A 20,919-nucleotide genomic window follows, 5' to 3' on the forward strand; every position below is an offset into this window, starting at 1 on the left:
TCCCAGAAAGGAAGGAAAACTACAACCTCTGAGGGATCCTCAGAGTTCTGGTATCCAACCTGGTTATACGTGTGTGGGGTTTTCTTTTGTTTTTGTTTTGCTTTTGTCTGTTTTCTGAGGTCAAGTCCCTCCCTAAAGCAATCTCCCATCCTTCAGAAGGCTTTCCCAGTCTAAGCCCAGAGAAAGATCTGGGAGCTGTAGAGCTTTCGTGATCAGTTTCCCAGCAGGGACACTTCCAAGGTAGTTGACCTTGGAGAAAGGATCCTCCTGAAGACTCAGTTTGTGGTTGGTAAGATGGGGTTAATAGCTGTTACTGGAAAGTTGCTGAGACTTCAACATTAAAAATCACACAGCACCGGCTCTTAGTAGGGCATCAGTAAGTGCTCTGTGTTTGTGATAGGCACACTGCACAACGCCACTGGATCCTGGCTGAGTGTGTGCATGTTTGCATTGCCCAAGACTTGGCCACCACTCCCTCATCAGTGACTTACGTTGCCAACCATTCACCTCACCTCATTAAAACACAGCCTACCTGCTTCTAGTTCTCGATAGCTTCAGATGTCTGCAGAGCCCAAGAGAGGCATTCTCATTAAGTGCAAGGCACAAAGTGCGCCTGGGTCCCCCTTCCCGCCAGTTACCACCAAATCGTAGACTACAAATCAGACTTGGGCAGAAATGCGTACAGGCTTTTCACACGGGCAAAGCAGGTGTCTGCCTCTTTCTGGAGGTAAAGGGTGGTTAGAGCTCCTGACTCCAGCGTCCAGGTTAGGGATGGGAAGGAAGGACTGGCTGAAAGGGATGCCTCTGCGAGGCGGTCCTCGCTAGTGACCCTGTCCTCCGCGCCCTGGGAGGAAAGGACACGAGCCGGGAGGAGCCACGAGGGCAGGAGTACCTGAAAAGTCTGGCCGCCGTCTGGTTCCTCTTCCACGCCGTGCCCTGTTGCAGCACCGCCTGCACGATCTCCTTCTCGTTGGGCAGCCGGTAGACCGGGAAGATGTAGAGCCAACAGAGGACCACGACGCAGAGGGCACTGGCTCCGACCGGCAGCCGGGTCCGCGGGAACTTCCACGCCAGGACAGCCATGGCCCCTCTGGACGTGTGCCGCCGGGCCCGCCCGCAGGGGCTCATCGCAGCCCCAGGGTCCCGGGGGGCGGGAGGGGTGTAGGGGGGGGCGCGGCGAAGACCAGAGCCTCAGCACAGCGCTAAGCGAAGTGGCCCCCCAATGCACACACACCTTTCGCTTTCTTGCTCGCACTCGCACAAACGCTTCTTCGGCCCCCACGGCCCCAAAGGTCAGAGTAAGGATTGTTGTTGTTGTTGTTTAAAATGCAACTTTTTCAAGGATTTCTTTCTAGGGGAAGTGGCCGGGGGGCAAGTCACGACCTACGGTCATGGTTGCTTCCCCTGAAGAAGGCGGGCGCTGGGTCCTCCGCCCGCGCGGAGAGCGGCGGCGACCAGTGGCTCCCGCGGGTTCTGCAGCATCACTGTCGCCCGCGGCGTGGGGCCGGGGAGCGGCTCGGCTCCCTCCCAGACATTTGGCCCGCGGCGTCCCCTTCCGAGAGATGCTCCTGCGCCCTTCGCCGCCTCTCCCCGCCTCCCGCGCAGCTGCGCCGCCAGGCACCCCCCCGCCCCGCCCCAGACGCGCTCTCCGCGCCGCGCCAAGTCCTTGGAAATTTCCACGGCGGCCCGGGACCGCTATCCTGCCCCGGGCCCCTCCGCCTCGCCAGCCAGGACCCTCGCTCCCCGCCCCTCCCGGAGAAGAAAAGAACTCGCTCTCATCAGTTAATTCAGCAGCGCGCCGCAGCCTTCCGCTGCGCCCAGGACTTCGCAGACAAACGCCCGGGGATTGGTGGAAATCAAGGTCCCCCTCCCTCCCCCACTCGCAAAATTGCCTTCTCCGACCCGTTCAGATCCGCGACGCTCGCCTGGAGCGCGCGCCCCTCTCCCGCCCTTGCTCTCTGGAGATAGAGGCAAACAATAAAAACACAAAACAAAAACACCACTACCCCCCCAAAAAAATATATCAATATCCCTCAGTGTGACAGAGACGGGCTGATAACCTGATCCTTGGACACGCAACCGGTCTGCAGGAACTGTCCCCCTGGTCTCTCTCTACCTGGTTGGTTATATACCCGCAGTGAGATGCGAGAAGGCCGGAGGAGATTTATCACCCCTGTGCTCCCACCCCCGGTACCGGGTCCGGGAGCCGCAGCTACAACCAGCAACCGTGCGCGCGCGCGCGTGCACACAGACACACACCGACGCTCACGGGCCCGCGCGCGCGCGTACGAGGAGGTGCGTGCACATCGCGGTCCTCCGCCTCGCCTCCGCCCTGCAGGGGAGAGCTCTGCTGCATCCAGATGTGCAGGCAGCTGGTGGCCAAGCACGCAGACCTCCCGACGCGACAATGCTTGGGAGGCGCGGCCGTCAACTCCACCTTTTGCATGAAAGGTCCCTTGTTCTTAGATGTCTTTCTCACTCCGCGCACTAGTTCGTCGCCGCCTTGGAAAAGTGCCACCCGCCTGGACCCGCGGAGCGGAGGGACCCAACGTTAGCCATTTAGGCTTGCCTAGGCGGCCGACGCACAGCTCGGATACCTCCTAGCGGTTGTTTGTGTCATTTGGTGAAGCATCTTGTCCAGCGCCAAGTGTGCAAGGACAAAGGAGAAAGGCGGCTGCCTACTAAGCAGGTTGGCTTAGTCATCGCGAAACCAAAATCTAAGGCCTGAGGTCCAGTTTGCAGCACCCAGTGCAACCTGCACTGACCGCTATGCGGCCTGCTCTCTTTCCCCAGCATCTTTCACCACAAAAAAAGTGCAACTTAAGAAAGTTAGTTACCAAAAAAAAAAAAAAACACCCACCTTCATTTCATTCTTCCAACACTACCATGCTCTCTCAGGAGCATGACACTGAAAAGCAGAAGTTTGCAACCATAAAATATGCCTCTTTGGGATATTGATTATTTTAAACTGGTTATTTTTTAAGGCCCAGAAAGCTCTGTGAAGAACTTTTAACCTTCCTTCTAAGTGCTAAAAGAATTTAAGATGGAAGGCTGATACCAGGCTTTGGGAAGGAACTACCATCACAGACAGTCGTTCACCTTCCTATGACCCCTACCTTCCTCTCCTTCGTCCGGAATGACACATATGCCTCATATTGCCTTACTGTCTTTGTATGCTCATGTTTATGTGAATTCCTGTGTGTATTAAATTTGATTTTTTTTCTCCTGTTAATCTGTCTTATGTCATTTTAATTGTTGGGCCAGTCTTAAGAACCAAGAGACGGGGAGGAGAAAAATGGCGACGGAATAGAGTCGTGTTTGGAGTCTGGTCCTGGGGTGGAGAGTAGGAGCAGCAGAGGTTCGCAGGGGGAGTGTATGTTGGCAAGCCAAGGGACAGCTAAACTCCAGGAGAAGGCGGGGGAGTGCTGGCCAGGGTTCCCCTGACCTTGCAGCACCCACAGGGGCTGGGTCTCCTCCCGGAGCTGCGGGCTCACCGGGCGCCTCGCCATCTTGCAAGGAAAGGAGGATTTTATTGGAAACCTGACTTTCCGCGACAACTGCAAACACTGAACAGCTGCAAGCACCAGAACACCGGTCCCCTATCAGCGCAAACATTCGGATTCAAAGGAACTCTTCACTGCACCACGGAAAGGTCAGATTTCGCCTGAAATAAGGTGTGGTTTCTAATCCCCGCGGTGGGACGGAAGCGCGCGAGCTGTAGGACCGGCAGGAACCGGGAGGTCTGTGCCTAGAAAAATCGGCGGCAGTTGGAGCTGCCGTGATCCGTGAATGTGGAAGGGGGTCCTCTGAGCTGCTAACAGAAGTGACCTCTTAAAAGCAACTCATTTTAATCTGACGAGGAGTATCAGACTAAGAATTTTCAAAGGAGTGCGGGCTCCTTAGTCTGGCGCACAGACCCACTGTCCGCACACTTGGGCTCTTTCCGACTCTGATTACTAAGCCCAATACATAGGAAAACCCAGCTGGAAAAACCCTGAAAGACTGCAGGGGGAAGTTGTTTTTTCAGAACCTGGGGAGCAGAGCTGGGTGTGACCATCGGAGAGGCAGCTCTGAGGCACACACCTCCACAAACCGGTAGTGAGTGCCATAGAGGGGGGAAAAAAATAGCTAGAGAGGCCCGGAAGTCAATTCAGAAACACTGCCACCCAGGGGCTGAAACGCTAATTGTCTCTGGTGTAATCAAAAATAAATACCAGAAATTAAGACACGGCCAGCTTAAAAAGCAGGACTGGCTTACAACACTGAGGAGCAGAGGAACGAAGCTGAACTGAAATACCGCCCAGACTGGGAAACAGGCATACCAAACAGAATAATAGAGGAAGTGAATGACAGCCGCTACTGCACATTTTAGTCTTTCTATTTTTTAATTTTAAATTCTTTTTTCAATTTTTTTTTAATTTTTTTATTCTAATTTTTATATTTTCATTTTTTGCATCTTTTACTTAAGAAACTAAATTTTTTTATTTTTCCACACTCGATTTTCACCTTTTTAATTATTACATTTTTATTTTCAATCAGCATTATTATTACTATTATTTTAATTTTTTTTTTTAATGTCATTTGATTTTCTCTTCCTTTTATTTTGGGATTAGTGTCCTACATTCTATTTGCATCTTTCCCTTACCCTATCTCAACGCTAACATTTTGCCATCACTCTCCTCCTAACCTTTCCCCTTTTGGTCTCCTGTTTATCTTAACCCTTTCTGGCTTTAGATTTTCCCTACTTTTTCAGTTTACCCTCTGCTAAAATTTCACCCTACTTATATATCTAACTAGAAGCCCGGTGCACAAAATTCGTGCACAGCGGGGGGTTGTCCCTCAGCTCAGCCTGTACCCTCTCCAATCTGGGACCCCTCGAGGGATGTCCGACTGCCCGTTTAGGCCCTATCCCCGTGGGATTGGGCCTAAACGGGCAGTCGGACATCCCTCTCGCAATCCAGGACTGCTGGCTCCCAACTGTTTGCCTGCCTGCCTTCCTGATTGCCCCTAACCGCTTCTGCCTGCCAGCCTGATCACCCCCTAACCACTCCGCTGCCAGCCTGGTTGATGCTTAACTGCTCCCCTGCCAGCCTGTTTGCCCCAACTTCCCTCCTCTGCCAGCCTGGTCACCCCTAACTGCCCTTTCCTGCAGGGTTGATCACCTTCAACTGCCCTCCCTTGCAAGCCTGGTCCCTCTCAACTGCCCTCCCTTACAGGCCTGGTCCCTCACAACTGCCCTCCCTTGCAGGCCGGGTGCCTCCCAACTGCCCTCTCCTGCTGGCCATCTTGTAGTGGCCATCTTGTGTCCACATGGGGACAGGATCTTTGACCACATGGGGGCAGCTATATTGTGTGTTGCAGTGATGATCAATCTGTATATTACTCTTTTATTAGATAGGATAGAGGCCTGGTGCACGGGTGGGGGCCAGCTGGTTTGCCCTGAAGGGTGTCCCAGATCAGGGTGGGGTTCCCTTGGGGCGTGGGGTGGCCTGAGCGAGGGGCCTGTGGTGGTTTGCAGGCCGGCCACACCCCCTGGCAACCCAAGCGGAGGCCCTGGTATCTGGAATTTATTTTCCTTCTACAATTAAAACTTTGTTGCCTGGGGCCACAGCCATTTCTGGGGCGGCAGCCATTTCTGTGGCAGTTAATTCACCTTCTACAATTGAAACTTTGTAGCCTTAAGCGGGTGAGCCCGGCCAGGGTGTGCAGAAAGCTTTGCTTCCCCTGTTGCCGCCGGCAACCCTGACCTGCTCTCTCAAGCTCCATTCTGCCGCCATTTGTTTGAATTTGTTTACCTTCTATAATTGAAACTTTGTAGCTTGAATGGAGGCTTAGGCCTGCAATGGCTATGGAAAGCTTGGCTTCCTCTGTTACCTGGGAAATCTTGCTCTCTGTGGCTGTAGCCATCTTGGATTGGGGTTAATTTGCATACTCGCCCTGATTGGCTGGTGGGCGTGGCTTGGCTGGTGGGCGTGGCTTATGCAGCGGAGTGATGGTTAATTTGCATATTACCATTTTATTAGAGAGGATTCCCAACCCCCTGCTCCAAATCAATACATACCTCTCTCTACGCTACCTTAAAAAAAATTATTTTTCTCTCTGGCCTTTTGTTGTTGTTTGCTTGAATGTTGATTAGATTGAATTTTATGCTTTTTTATGAGATTGTTTTGATTATTCTTTTTGTTTCTTTGGTTGGTTCTTTTGTTTGCTTTGTTTTTGTTTGTTTTTTACTTTTGTCTTCCCTTGCCTCACTTGATATTAGTTGGTGTTGCAGTTTGTATTAATCTCCAGGCTCGTGTTGCTGGAATTTGCTGGGATTAGTGGTTGTTCTAGTGGAGTTTACTCCCCATATATATAGTTTGTTCCCCTTTTCTCTCTTAGTATTGTTCTTGTCTCTCTTACTTTTTTTTCTTTTCTTTTTTTTCTGCTCTTTTCCCAAGTTCAGATTCACACTTTTTTTTTTTGTTCTTTCTTTTTACTCTCCCTCTTCCACTCCTATTCCCTAATTTGTCTTTCTCTGGTGGTTACCTTTATTGGAGGTTATTAATATCTTGAATACAATTCTGCTCAGTGCCTTGTGTGTTGTGCCTGGTTGTGTTGTATTTTGTACCTTTAAATCAATGCCGGAGAGAGAGAACTATATAACCAGACATCCGGAGAAGAGAGACCATGGGGAGACAAAGAAATAGGCCCCATAGGAAAGAGAAGCAGGCATCACCAGAAAAGGAAGTAAACGAATTAGAGGCAAACAACCTATCAGAGAAAGAATTCAGAGAAATGGTCATAAGGTGGCTGAAAAGGATGGAAGACAAATTCGACAATATGAGTAAGAACCAAGAGGAAATGAAGAAGAACCAAGAAGAAATGAAAAATGACATCGCTGCTGTAAAGAACTCAATAGAAAGCATCAAGAGTAGACTAGAAGAAGCAGAGGACCTCATAAGTGAGCTAGAAGACAAGATGGAAAAAAATACCCAATTACAACAGCTTCTAGAAACAAAAATTAGAAAGCATGAGGAGAGCCTAAGGGAACTTCGGGACAACACAAAACAAAACAACATCAGGATAATAGGGGTACCAGAAGGAAAGGAAACGGAGCAAGGAATAGAAAACCTGTTAGAAGAAATAATAACAGAAAACTTCCCTGATATAGGGAAGAAAAAACCCACACAAATCCAAGAAGCTCACAGAGTTCCAAGCAAAATGAACCCCAAAAGACCGACGCCAAGGCACATTATAATTAAGTTGGCAAACACCAACGACAAAGTAAGAATCTTAAAAGCGGCCAGAGAGAGACAGACAGTTACATACAAAGGAACCCCCATCAGACTAGCAACTGATTTCTCAACAGAAACTCATCAGGCCAGAAGGGAATGGAATGAAATATACAAAGTCATGCAAAGGAAGGGTCTCAATCCAAGAATACTGTACCCAGCAAGGCTATCAATCAAAATTGAAGGTGAAATCAGGAGATTCACAGACAAAAAAGGGCTAAGGGAGTTTATCACCACCAAACCAGCAATGAAAGAAATGCTAAAGGGTCTGCTGTAAAAAAAAAAAAAAAGGAAAGAAAGAAATAGGAAGCAAAGAAGGAACACAGGGGTATAGAATAAAAATGGCGACAAATAAGTGCCTATCAATAATAACTTTAAATGTAAATGGATTCAATGCCCCAATCAAAAGACACAGGGTAACAGATTGGATAAGAAAACAAAACCCATATATCTGCTGTCTACAGGAAACCCACCTCAAAAAAAAGGACGCATACAGACTGAGAGTAAAGGGATGGAAAAAAGTTTTCCAGGCGAATGGAAATGAAAAAAAAGCTGGGGTAGCAATATTTATATCTGACAAATTGGATCTCAAAGTGAAGGACATAACAAGAGATAATGAAGGCCACTTCATAATACTAAAGGGAGAAATCCAACAAGAAGAAATAATTCTGGTAAACATATATGCACCCAATACAGGAGCACCAAGATACATTAAAAAACTCCTGGAAGATATCAAAGGAGAGATTGACAGCAATACAATCTTAGTAGGAGACTTCAATACCCCACTATCACCATTGGACAAATCCTCTAAACAAAAAATCAGCAAAGAAACATCAATCCTAAATGACTCACTAGACCAGATGGAATTAATCGACATCTTCAGAACATTTCACCCCAAAGCCACAGAATATACATTCTTCTCAAGTGCACATGGGTCATTTTCAAAGATAGACCATATGTTAGGACATAGGCAAAGTCTCTCCAAATTCAAGAAGATAGAAATCATATCAAGTATCTTCTCAGATCACAGTGGCATAAAACTGGAAATCAACTACAATAAAAACAACCCAAAGAAATCAAACACATGGAGACTAAACAGCATGCTATTAAACCATGACTGGGTTACCAAAGACATCAAGGAAGAAATAAAAAACATCATGGCAACAAACGACAATGAAAACACAACAATCCAAAATTTATGGGACACAGCGAAAGCAGTCCTGAGAGGGAAGTTCATAGCTCTACAAGCCTACTGCAAAAAAACAAGAAACAATGGTAATAAATTACCTAACCCAACAACTCAAAGAGTTAGAGAGAGAGCAACAAGAAAAGCCCAGTGTAAGCAGAAGGAAAGAAATAATAAAGATCAGAGCGGAGATAAATGACATAGAGACCAAAGAAACAATACAAAAGATCAACAAAACCAAGAGCTGGTTCTTTGAAAGGATAAACAAGATTGATGAACCTCTAGCCAGGCTCACTAAGAAGCAAAGAGAGAGGACCCAAATAAACAAAATCAGAAATGAAAGAGGTGAAATAACAACAGACCCCGACGAAATACAAAGGATTGTTACAAAATACTACGAACAACTCTATTCCAACAAACTGGACAACCTGGAGGAAATGGACATATTCCTAGACAAATACAACCTTCCAAAACTCAATCAGGAAGAATCTAAATAGCTCAACAGGCCAGTAACTATGGAAGAATTGAAGCAGTCATCAAAAAGCTTCCGGCAAACAAAAGCCCGGGGCCAGACGGCTTCACAGGAGAGTTTTACCAAACTTTCAAGGAAGAACTAAAACCTATCCTCCTCAGACTATTCCAAAAAATTCAAGAGGAAGGAACACTTCCAGGCTCCTTCTATGAAGCCAGCATCACCCTAATACCAAAACCAGATAAAGACAACACAATGAAAGAGAATTACAGACCAATATCCCTCATGAACATAGATGCCAAAATCCTCAACAAAATCCTAGCAAATTGGCTCCAGCAATACATCAGAAAGATCATACATCATGGCCAAGTAGGATTTATCCCAGGAATGCAAGGATGGTACAATATCCGCAAATCAATAAATGTGATACATCACATAAACAAATTGAGAGATAAAAATCACATAGTCATATCAATAGATGCAGAAAAAGCACTTGACAAAATCCAACACCCTTTCTTGATAAAAACTCTCAACAAGGTGGGAATAGAAGGCTCATACCTCAACATAATAAAAGCTATATATGATAAACCCACAGCAAACATCATACTCAATGGTCAAAAACTAAAACCATTCCCCCTAAGAACAGGAACAAGACAGGGATGCCCACTCTCACCACTCCTGTTTGACATCGTACTAGAAGTATTAGCTATCACAATTAGGCAAGAAGAAGAAATAAGAGGCATCCAAATTGGAAAAGAAGAAGTGAAGCTGTCCTTATTTGCAGATGACATGATATTGTACATAAAAAACCCAAAAGATTCCATCAAAAAACTAATAGACTTAATAAATGAATTCAGCAATGTAGCAGCATACAAAATTAACGCCAAGGAATCTATGGCATTTCTATACACCAATAGTGAACTTACAGAAAGAGAGACTAAAAAAGCAATCCCATTTACCATCGCACCAAAAAATTAAGATACCTAGGAATAAACTTAACTAAGGAGGTAAAAGACCTATACGCGGAAAACTACAGGACACTGAAAAAAGAGATAGAGGAAGACGTAAACAGATGGAAGAACATACCATGTTCATGGATTGGTAGAATCAACATCATTAAAATGTCCATACTACCCAAAGCAATCTACAGATTCAATGCACTCCCCATCAAAATACCAACAGCATATTTCACAGACCTAGAAAGAACTCTCCAAAAATTCATCTGGAATAGAAAAAGACCCCGAATAGCCGCAGCAATCCTGAGAAAGAAGAATAAAGTAGGAGGGATCTCAATACCAGAATTCAAGCTGTATTACAAAGCCACTGTTCTCAAAACAGCCTGGTACTGGCACAAGAACAGACATATAGATCAATGGAACAGAATAGAGAATCCAGATATCGACCCAAACCACTATGCTCAATTAATATTTGACAAAGGAGGCATGAACATACAATGGAGTCAAGACAGTCTCTTCAATAAATGGTGTTGGGAAAATTGGACACACACATGCAAAAAAATGAAACTAGATCACCAACTTACACCATACACAAAAATAAACTCAAAATGGATACAGGACTTAAACATAAGACGGGAAACCATAAAAATACTAGAGGAATCCACAGGCAACAAAATCTCAGACATATGCCAAAAGAACTTCTTCACTGACACTGCCCCTAGGGCAATGGAAGCTAAAGAGAAAATTAACAAATGGGACTACATCAAAATAAAAAGCTTTTTTACAGCAAAAGAAACCATCAACAAAACAACAAGAAAGCCCACTGCATGGGAGAACATATTTGCAAATGCTATCACTGATAAAGGTTTAATCTCCAACATCTACAGGCAGCTTATGCAACTTAATAAAAGGAAGATAAATGATCCAATAAAAAAAATGGGCAACGGACCTAAATAGAATCTTTTCAAAAGAAGACACAAGGAAGGCCAAGAGACACATGAAAACATGCTCAAAGTCACTTATTATCCGAGAGATGCAAATCAAAACAACAATGAGGTACCATCTCACACCTGTCAGAATGGCTATCATCAACAAATCAACAAACGACAAGTGTTGGCGAGGATGCGGAGAAAAAGGAACCCTCGTGCACTGCTGGTGGGAATGCAGACTGGTGCAGCCACTGTGGAGAACAGTATGGAGTTTCCTCAAAAAACTGAAAATGGAACTCCCATTTGACCCAGTAATCCCACTCCTGGGAATATATCCGAAGAAACTAGAAACACCAATCAGAAAGGATATATGCACCCCTATGTTCATAGCAGCACAATTTACAATAGCTAAGATTTGGAAACAGCCTAGGTGCCCGTCAGCAGATGACTGGATCAGAAAACTGTGGTACATCTACACAATGGAATACTATGCTGCCATAAAAAAGAAGGAATTCTCATCATTTGCAGCAACCTGGATGGAATTGGAGAATATTATACTAAGTGAAATAAGCCAGTCAATGAAAGAAAAATACCACATGATCTCACTCATTTATGGATAATAAAGAACATTATAAACTGATGAGCAAAAAGATAGATACAGAGACAGTAAAGCAACAAACAGACTTTCAAATTACAGGGGGAAAGTTAGGGAGAGGTGGGGGAGATAAGAAATCAAACGAAGGACTTGTATGCATGCATATAAGCATAAACAATGGACGCAAAACTCTGGGGGGTGAGGGCATGTATGGGTGTGGGGTGGGGGGGGTAATGGTAAGATATGTACACATATAATACCTCAATAAAAATATATATATATTTGGCTCTCAAAAAAAAAATAAACACTGTCTTTATAAAAAAAAATTAAAAAATTAAAAAAAAAGATATCAGCCCTAGCTGGTTTGGCTCAATGGATAGAACATCAACCTGTGGACTTAAGGGTTCCAGGTTTGACTCAGGTCAAGGGCACATGCCCACATTGCCAGCTCACTCACTGGGGGGCATGCAGGAGGCAGCCAATCAATGATTGTCTCTCATTATTGATGTTACTATTTCTCTCCCTCTCCTTTCCTCTTTGAAAACAATAAAAATATATTTAAAGAAAAAAAAAAAAAAAGAACCAAGAGACGAAGGGGGGAACTATCCCCTCCCACACAGCCCACTGCCCTCCACCTGAAGCATGACCCACAAATCTCTCTTATGTAGGTAAATCGGTAGAGAGGGGAAATCCTGAAGTTCCCAAATTACATCTTAACTACAGTGGAACCTAATAAGGATTCTTTGAAATGAAGATCACCTGAAGTCCTGCAAAGTACTCGTAACCAACCCAACCTCTTCTGCTCGGGAAATAGAAGGGAGACGGAGACACGGGAAACCTTTTGCCTAGTTGCCAGGGCTATGGATAAACCATCTGCCTCCTTTGTTCCTATAATTTAAATAAAACACAAACCACCCCAATTTTTTCTTTTCTTCCCCAAGTTCAAGGGATACTTGTAGAGTAAATAACAAATAATCTCACAACCAAAAATAAGACATGTTGAACTTATAAAGGGGCTATGTAAATGTTTCCCCATTAAACCTTATAAAAATACATCCAAGTCATGTCTTAAACCGAGAGACTTCTGTGATGGAAAGTGCTGTTTTGCCTTCTGAAAACTAAAATTCTCTTAATCTTGTTGACTCTTGCCCCACCCTACAATTCAACCTCCTTCCTGCTTTTCCTTAGCATGAACACCGAATCTAGTCAAGCCATTGCCTGCCCCCTTCAAAGTCACCTAGGCATCACTTTTGTCACTGTTTTGTGGTACACCTCCTTTCTTCCATGGGATGATTTTTCTCCCTCCAGACAAATCCAACGCATCATTCAAAACCAGCCCAACTAGCTAGGCATTTCTCTCTCCATGTGTTCCCAAACCAAGAAAAACACAGGCTTTATGGGGTAGGAACGCAATAAGTGTTTGTGGATTCTGCTTCTATCCCCTTTGACCTTCTGTTCTGAATGTCAATAGTATTTGCTGATCCGACCGTTGATAAAGCATTTAGGTATGTTATGTTATTAACATTGTTCATATGTAACTGTCTCATCAACTGGGCTGGAAAAGTATTTGGTCTCTTATTTCAAATGACAAGCCTGTGATTTTTTTTTCTTTTCTTTTTTTTCTCTCTCTCTCTTTTTTTTTTTTTTTTAATCTAAATGAGGATTCCACGTGACATGCCTACAAATCTAAGGGAAGAGCAGGAATAATATTTTACATTTTATTCATATTCCTCCAAGTTCCAATTCGGACTTATGCACATATGTATTCAACAAATAATAGTTGCTTGATTATTTCCTTGATAAATTTGAAGGCCTCAAATTTATGCAGGCAGCACTGTTTAAGAAAAAGTATATACTCGCACAGTTTAATGTTTTAAATAAAATATTTTACCTGATACTTAGCTATCTGGTTTATATAACTTCTAGTAGATAGTTTATGTATTGTTTTAGACTTCTGCATCTGAGTATACATACAGGGTTTGCTCAGGAATTAAACAACTTAAAAATTTTTTTTTCGATCTTTATTATTAAAAGTATTACAGATGTCCCTCTTTATCCCCCATTTGATCCTTTCTAGCCCACAACAGCCCCCCCCCCCAGGCCTTCACCCACTATTGTCTGTGTTCATGGGTTATGCATATACTGTATGTATACAAGCTCTTTGGTTGATCACTTTCCACCCACCCACGCAATCTTGCTTTCCCTCTGAGATCCCACAGTCTGTTCCATGCTTCTATGTCTCTGGATCTATTTTTTTTTTCATCAGTTTATTTTGTTCATTAGATTCAACAGATAAGTGAGATCATGTGATACTTGTCTTTCTCTGACTGGCTATTTCGCTTAGTATAATACTCTCCAGGTCCTTCCATGCTGTCTCAAAGGGTAACAGATCCTTCATTTTCACTGCTGCATGGTATTCCATGGTGTAAAAGTACCACAGCTTTTTTATTTACTCATCTACGGATGGGCACTTGGGCTGTTTCTTGATCTTAGCTACTGTAAATTGCACTGCTATGAACATAGGGGTGCCTATATTCCTTCTGATTGGATCTACTCCTAGAAGTGGGATCACTGGATCAAATGGCAGATCCATATTTAATTTTTTGAGGAAACACCATACTATTTTCCATAATGGCTGCACCAGCTTGCATTCCTACCAGCAGTGTATTAGGAACTAAATAACTTAAAACTCTATAAATGTTTATTTACTGAACTAGTACACATAATGTACAAAGCTACTTTATGACATAAGTAAACTTGATGGGCAGTGAATCTGTGATATCAGAGTTGTAATGAAAGCTGGTGTAAGAGATAGAACCACCACAGCACTGAAGCCGTGGAGAAGAGAGGACAAGCACCACCTTTCTTTGAAATGTGGAGAGAGAACACCAGAAAGATGACCAAGTGAATGGGACACACACAATTTTGAGGGGCTTCTGAGGCTTTCAGGTAGAAATATCCCCTCGGCAGGGAGCTATTTGTATCTGGAACTCGGAGGAGAGGTTTGGACATAACATAGGGTGTCCCCAAAAATGTGTACACACACTTTGAAAAATTATAAAGGCAGTGTTTATTAAAATACATTTCATTGTCAAAATGGAGCTATCAGCTGTTAAAGCGTGTATATGTTTTTGAAACGCCCTATATATAATTGGAAATTATGGGCCTGTAGGTGGTGGGTGACTTAGATGAAATTGTTTAGTGAAGGAAAACACAGGAAGGAGAGGACAGTGGTCAGGACTGAGCTATGAATACCCAGCATACAGTTGGCCAGATATAAGAAAATTCATGTGCAAAAGAGTTGAAAAAAGGTAGGCCTCAGAGGTGGAATAAAAACCCAGAGAGTATGGTGCCACAGAAAGTAAGAGAATAAAATACTGAATGGGGGAAGACATAATCAATGGTGTAAAAAAAGGAAATATTATTCCCCTTCATGTTATATGTAGTCTGGTCATGGTCTGGTTGGAATATCAATATTTTGTGAATAGATAATTAATAATTTTGAAAATATATAGTTTTAGCAAAGTATGTTGGGGAGAAAATGAGTCCTTTGGATTACAGCAACAGTTCCATGATTTCCCAAAAGACTAAAGAATACATGAAGAATAAAAAGGAGGAAGAGTAGAAGGAGGGAAGCTAAAACTTACTGAGACACGAAGTTTAACACTTAGCATCTTTTAACTCATCTAATGCCCCAGCAGCTCTCTGGGACACGTGTTGTTATGCCAATTTTTCAAAGGAGCAATTTGAGGCAGATAGAGGTTAAACACTTTACATCATTTTATTCTTTATCAAGGTCTGCCTAAAAATCTCTTGAGAAAAACCTTTTACAAATGGATAGGTCACTTACAGAGTAACCCTAAGCAACAGAACTGAAGGGGCTTGGGGTATTGTTCTTCCCACATATTCAGAGAGGGATTCGTAAAAGTGTGTTAATCTTCTTACACTAAAAAGAATATATCATTGATTAACTTTATGAAAATATTCATCTTTACTTTAAGTTTAAAAAATCCTAGGTCCCTAGGTTTGGGGTAGAGAGAATGAAGCATTTATTCCCATTGGCTAAGTTCTGCCAATTCTCTGCATGTCTTTAGAATCTAATATTCCCTTTTTGTTGCCATCTCAATTCTGCTTCTGATTTCTTTTGGTCTCCTAACATAGTCCTTGCCCACAGTCTTTTCACTCATACATCTTGTGTACCACTGACATATTTTTCTTTATAAGAAACTCTTTTAATCATACCATCCTGCGCTTAAATAAGGACTCCCAATTACCCTCATATGTGTATCTAAAATCCATAGCTTAGCAAGCAGGATGTACCACACTTTCACCAATCCTTATGCTCAGTTGTACATCCCCATGCAAACAAGTGCCTCCAACCAAGTCATTCCACCCATGTCCCTACCTTTCTTTTGCTTGCTCCACTTCATTTGAAATTGTGTCTCCCTTCCTCTGCCTATGCTCCAGATCTCTCCCATCTTCGGATCCCATCCTTGAAGGTTTTTTCTGTATGTTTCCTTTCCCCCCACACCATTGGAGGCCATGGTGGTCTTTCTCCTAGTGATTTCATGTCAATATCTATAAACCTCCTTTAGCAGTGCATCTAGAACTATTGCAACATAATGGGTTTGGAGTCCCACTTTGTTTTATTATCTGCATGTTAGATTTGCATGATTTGCCTTCTCAGCTTTTACTCTTAAGGGCAGGCACCAATTAAATACCAATGAAAGGCCATCTGTCTACACGTTATTACTCTTTCTACTCCAGTTTTTTCTTAAGATTTTTAAATTGATATATATACACATATGTATATTACACTGTGATATGCATAGAAAATTTATTCAAGGAAAAAATAACTTATTAACAAAGTTTACTTTTTTGCATATCCAACTTTTGTTTTATATTACTTTTCTATGTTTGAATGTTTTTATCATGAGCAAGTATTACTTCTGGGGAAAAAAGAGGTGGACTGATGAACAAAAATAGATCCAGAGACATAGAAGCATAGAACAAAACATCAAAAACCTCAGAGGGAAGTCTGGGGAGGCTGGGAGGGGAGGGTAAGAGATCAGCCAAAGGACTTATATGCATGCATATGAGCATAACCACTGGACACAGACAGTAAAGGGGTGGTGGTGAGGGCATATGCTGGGGAGTGAGAGTGGCCAGGGAAAGGTCAATGGGGTGAGGGGGGGGGGGGGAAGGAGACATATGTAATACTTTAAACAAGAAAAAATTTAAATTAAAAAAAAAGTGAAAAAAAAGAAAATGGTGGTTTCTCAGGTCAAGGAAGAGATAAAAGGGAGGACAGAGAACTGAATAAAAGAAAGAGCTGTGAATAAAGAAGAAGAAAACAAAGGCTCTGGCCAATAATAAAATCCGAAGTCAACATCTGGATGATGACGTAGTGGGCTAGGCTCCCCCTGTTGCTGACTGAAGCTTTAGTCTCAGTCCCACTCAAATTCTAGTTGCCGTCCTATGTTCTGGGACAATGAAGGAGGAAGAAGATAAATTCCAGGTGGCAAGGGCTTTTCATGTATCTGCTTTCCGCTGGCAGAGGAAGCCTTTGTGTTCAAAATCTTGGCTCATCTCATAGAATGCCCATCTGCATTTTCTGCCAGGCGATGGATTTTGTGCTACAAGAGGCAAGTATCACAAGTCATTAATTATACCAGATGGTGGTGGAAGACTTAATAGACAACATAAATCTGCTGGGGAAACAAACATCAACAAATCACTTCAGGAAATAGCATCCATCCATATATCATTCAGTCACTAGTTTTGCCACAGTGGATATCAGTCATTGAAGTTGGTACAATAGCCATAAATTAAGTAAGTCATCCAGAAATCCAGATAGGAAATTCCTATTTTTATAAAATGTAAGACCCCAGAATGACCAATTTTAGGAAAAAAAATAAAATTTTCGCTCTGACTGGTTTGGCTCAGTGGATAGAGTGTCGGCCTGCGGACTGGAGGGTCCCAGGTTCGATTCCGGTCAAGGGCATGTACCTTGGTTGCGGGCACATCCCCAGTAGGGGGTGTGGAGGAGGCAGCTGATGGATGTTTCTCTCTCATCAATGTTCCTAACTCTGTGTCCCTCTCCCTTCCTCTTTGTAAAAAAAAAAAATCAATAAAATATATTTTTTTAAAAAAATAAAATTTTCCTCTATATTTGAACAGAAATATAGCTCAGTGTGCAGCAGTCATAGTGCAGGCTGCATGGAGCCCTGTGAAAACAGAACATTGATGAAGAACATACTTGTCACAGTGGCAGGTACACGGAACCTGTGACAGTTACCCTTCTGAGTAGAAAATGATACTACACTAAGGTACCAATAATGAGATCAAAAGTTATATGTTGAATCTTTTGGTAGGCCAATTTTCGTTGTCTGTTTGTTTTCAGCCTACGTTGTAAATTTGCCCTCAAATATGACAATAAATCTATCTCTATTGCTGGAAAGCTACTCAAATGGCTTATTCTGCAGATGGCAGGTCACTAGAATCATTTTTTAAATGAAAGAGAGCCAATCATTATGAACACAGGAGATGCCTGCAACTCCTATCAGTGGGGGAAAAAATGTTAAATATTATTTCAAGAATCTTACCTGTTGTTTTGCTTTTGATATGAGATAGAGATACCACGTAGGACCTAGTAATAGCTTACCTCCCACTATTTTCCATAGAATACTGTCTTGGTCTACCCTCCTTTCATCATGTGACCACAGACTCCTCCATCACCACCCACCACCACCATTCTTGCATCCCTCCCTGCTCCCTGCTGATGCTCCTTTGCCCCCAATACCTCCTGCTGGAGCCTGTTGGCAGTGGCCCTCACCAGGGACCCTCCAATTGTCCCAGGGGGTCAAAAGTAGCTCTAAATCCAGTATGTGTACATTGAAGCAAATTAAAGGACTTCATACGAAGCACAGAAGCAAATAGTGCCAAATAGGAAGTAGTAATGGTACACATTTCTGGAAAAGCAATTTCCATGTTATTATTTATACCTCCCCAAAAGTTCAGAACTGTAGGGGAATTGTTGAGTAAAGTGAACTACAGGGTAGTAGTATTTTAATAGCTATTATAGACATGTATTTACTATATTAAAAAATGAGTAGCCCTAGCAGGTTTGGCTCAGTGGATAAAGTGTTGGCCTGTGGATTGAAGGGTCCCGAGTTCGATTTTGGTCAAGGGCACATATCTCAGTTGCAGGCTCCTCATTGGCCCAGGCCCTGGTTGGGCAAGTGCAAGAGGCAACCAATTGATGTGTCTCTCTCACATCAATGTTTCTCTCTGTCTTTCCCTCTCTCTTCCACTCTCTGAAAATCAATGGGAAAATATTCTTGGGTGAGGATTTAAAAATGAATAAGAAAAAAAATGAGTAAAAGAAAACCAAGCGACACACCAATAGGATGAGTGAATGGGGAAGCATTTCCTTCTCACACTGCTGCTGAGATGGTGGGAATTAGAGGAATCCTATCTAATAAAAGAGTAATATGCAAATTGACCATCACACAAAGACACAAGATGGCCACCCCCATGTGGTCAAAGATGGCTCCCCCCATGTGGACACAAGATGGCCACCACAAGATGGCCTGCAGGGGAGGGCAGTTGTGGGAAGTTAGGGGTGACCAGGCCAGCAGAGGAGGGCAGTTGTGGGGGAACCAGGCCTGCAGGGGAGGGCAGTTGGGGGGGACGAGGCCTGCAGGGGAGGGCAGTTGGGGGGGACCAGGCCTGCAGGGGAAGGCAGTTGGGGGGGAACAGGCCTGCAGGGGAGGGCAGTTGGGGGGGACCCAGGCCTGCAGGAGAGGGCAGTTGCGGGTGGGGGGAACCAAGCCAGCAGGGGAGGGCAGGTGGGGGACCAGGCTTGCAGGAGAGGGCACTTGGGGGGACCAGGCCTGCAGGGGAGGGCAGTTGTTGGTGATCAGGCCAGCAGGGGAGGGCAGTTAGGGGTTACCAGGCCAGCAGGGGAGGGCAGTTGAGGGGGACCAGGCCTGCAGGGGAGGGCAGTTGGGAGCCAGCAGTCCTGGATTGTGAGAGGGATGTCTGATCATCCATTAGTGGGATTGGGCCTAAACGGGTGGTCAAACAACCCTCAAGGGGTCCCAGATTGGAGCGGGTACAGGCTGGGCTGAGGGACAAACCCCACCCCCTGGGCACAAATTTCATGCACCGGGCCTCTAGTTCAGTATAAAATGGGATATACCTACTAGTAAGGTATTGGTCAGCTAATGTGGATCCGTTAAAATTAAAGGCGACACCACAAATGCTGATCTGGAACAAGAATTCCAAGGAGGAGTTCCAAATGCTACTGTGATTATGCAGGTTCCAGAGAGGGAATAATGAAGACATTCCATTTTCAAGACCAGCAGACCTTGACCTCTGGCACTAAAAACACCACCTCCTGTACTTGACCTAAGTGGAAGACCACTAGATATTCTGGATTCAGAAAGACTTCCTCCAAACCCTCAAAATGAAGAAATCCATGCAGTTGGCAGGCTAAAAAGAGAGCGCTCTATGAGTGAAAATGCTGCTTCCCCAAACAGACAGCTGGTCAGAACTGACTCCATGTGTCACAGGTCAGATTTTGTACCAAGAAATAAGATTTCAAGGTTCCAAGCACTGAATTCTGCACCAGGGTACACCGTAAGAAGACTAAGTGAAATACATTGTCAAAGCCCTGTGTTGAGTGATGGGTCTATGGCCATCATTTCCAGTCCTCACAATGAGAGTGTCAGGTATGGCATCTCAAATACAGACACGATTGAAGGAACTTTAGATGACATGACTGTTGTACGTGCAGCTTCATTAAGACGACAGATAATCAAACTAAATCGACGTCTACAACTTCTAGAAGAGGAGAACAAAGAACGTGCTAAAAGAGAGACGGTTATGTGTTCAATTACTGTAGCATTCTGGCTGCTTAATATCTGGCTCTGGTTTCGCCGCTAGAGATAACCTCAACTCCAACTGAGCCACCCCACCAAGGCTAACTTTAAAAAGGAAGGAAGGAAGGAAGGAAGGAAGGAAGGAAGGAAGGAAGGAAGGAAGGAAGGAAGGAAGGAAGGAAGGAAGGAAGGAAGGAAACTGTCATCTTTTGAATTTGTCTAGTTCAGGATTAAACATTAAAAGAACTCACCATAGTCGCTCATGAAGAAGAAATATGTTCTAATGATCTTGCTAGCTTGCCCTGGGGATTACAAAAAATCATATGTTAGTTCTTTTCCATACACTTGTCATTACAATATTTTTAGCACTTGACGTTTCCATTGTGAGTCAAAGGAATAACTTTTAAAGTAAATAATAGTAGTAATACAGTCATGTGCTACACAATGATGTTTCAGTCAACAAAGGACCACAGATACCACGGTGGTCCCGTAAGATTATCCTGGAGCAGAAAAATATCCTCTCCCCTAGTGATGGCTATGTCCTAAAGTCTTGGCACAAGGCATTACTATTTTGGCTGGGTCTCAGCTTATGAGGAAGAATGCTATCAGCTAGAGATGCCTG

General features: G+C 43.8%; 1 protein-coding gene and 1 pseudogene across 3 annotated transcripts in view; one reads left to right on the forward strand and one right to left on the reverse strand.

Annotated features, from left to right (window-relative positions):
- Positions 1-1,584, reverse strand: part of ST8SIA1 (ST8 alpha-N-acetyl-neuraminide alpha-2,8-sialyltransferase 1) — a 133,838-nt gene extending 132,254 nt beyond the window's left edge. The window contains exon 1 of one of the 2 annotated variants that reach the window (XM_079775775.1): positions 893-1,584. In XM_079775775.1, coding sequence (XP_079631901.1) covers positions 893-1,128 — 236 coding nt within the window. In that variant the 5' untranslated portion in view covers positions 1,129-1,584. The remainder of the gene's footprint in view (positions 1-892) is intronic. The other variant, XM_079775776.1, reaches the window with a different exon arrangement.
- A 776-nt stretch (positions 1,585-2,360) lies between these two features.
- Positions 2,361-20,361, forward strand: LOC307102086 (mitochondrial fission factor-like; annotated as a pseudogene). Its single transcript has 2 exons — positions 2,361-2,550; positions 19,623-20,361. The product of its transcript is annotated as a mitochondrial fission factor-like (transcript).
- The last annotated feature ends 558 nt before the right edge of the window (positions 20,362-20,919 follow it).

Source organism: Cnephaeus nilssonii, assembly GCF_951640355.1.
Source record: "Cnephaeus nilssonii genome assembly, chromosome: 6".
NCBI lineage: Eukaryota > Metazoa > Chordata > Mammalia > Chiroptera > Vespertilionidae > Cnephaeus > Cnephaeus nilssonii.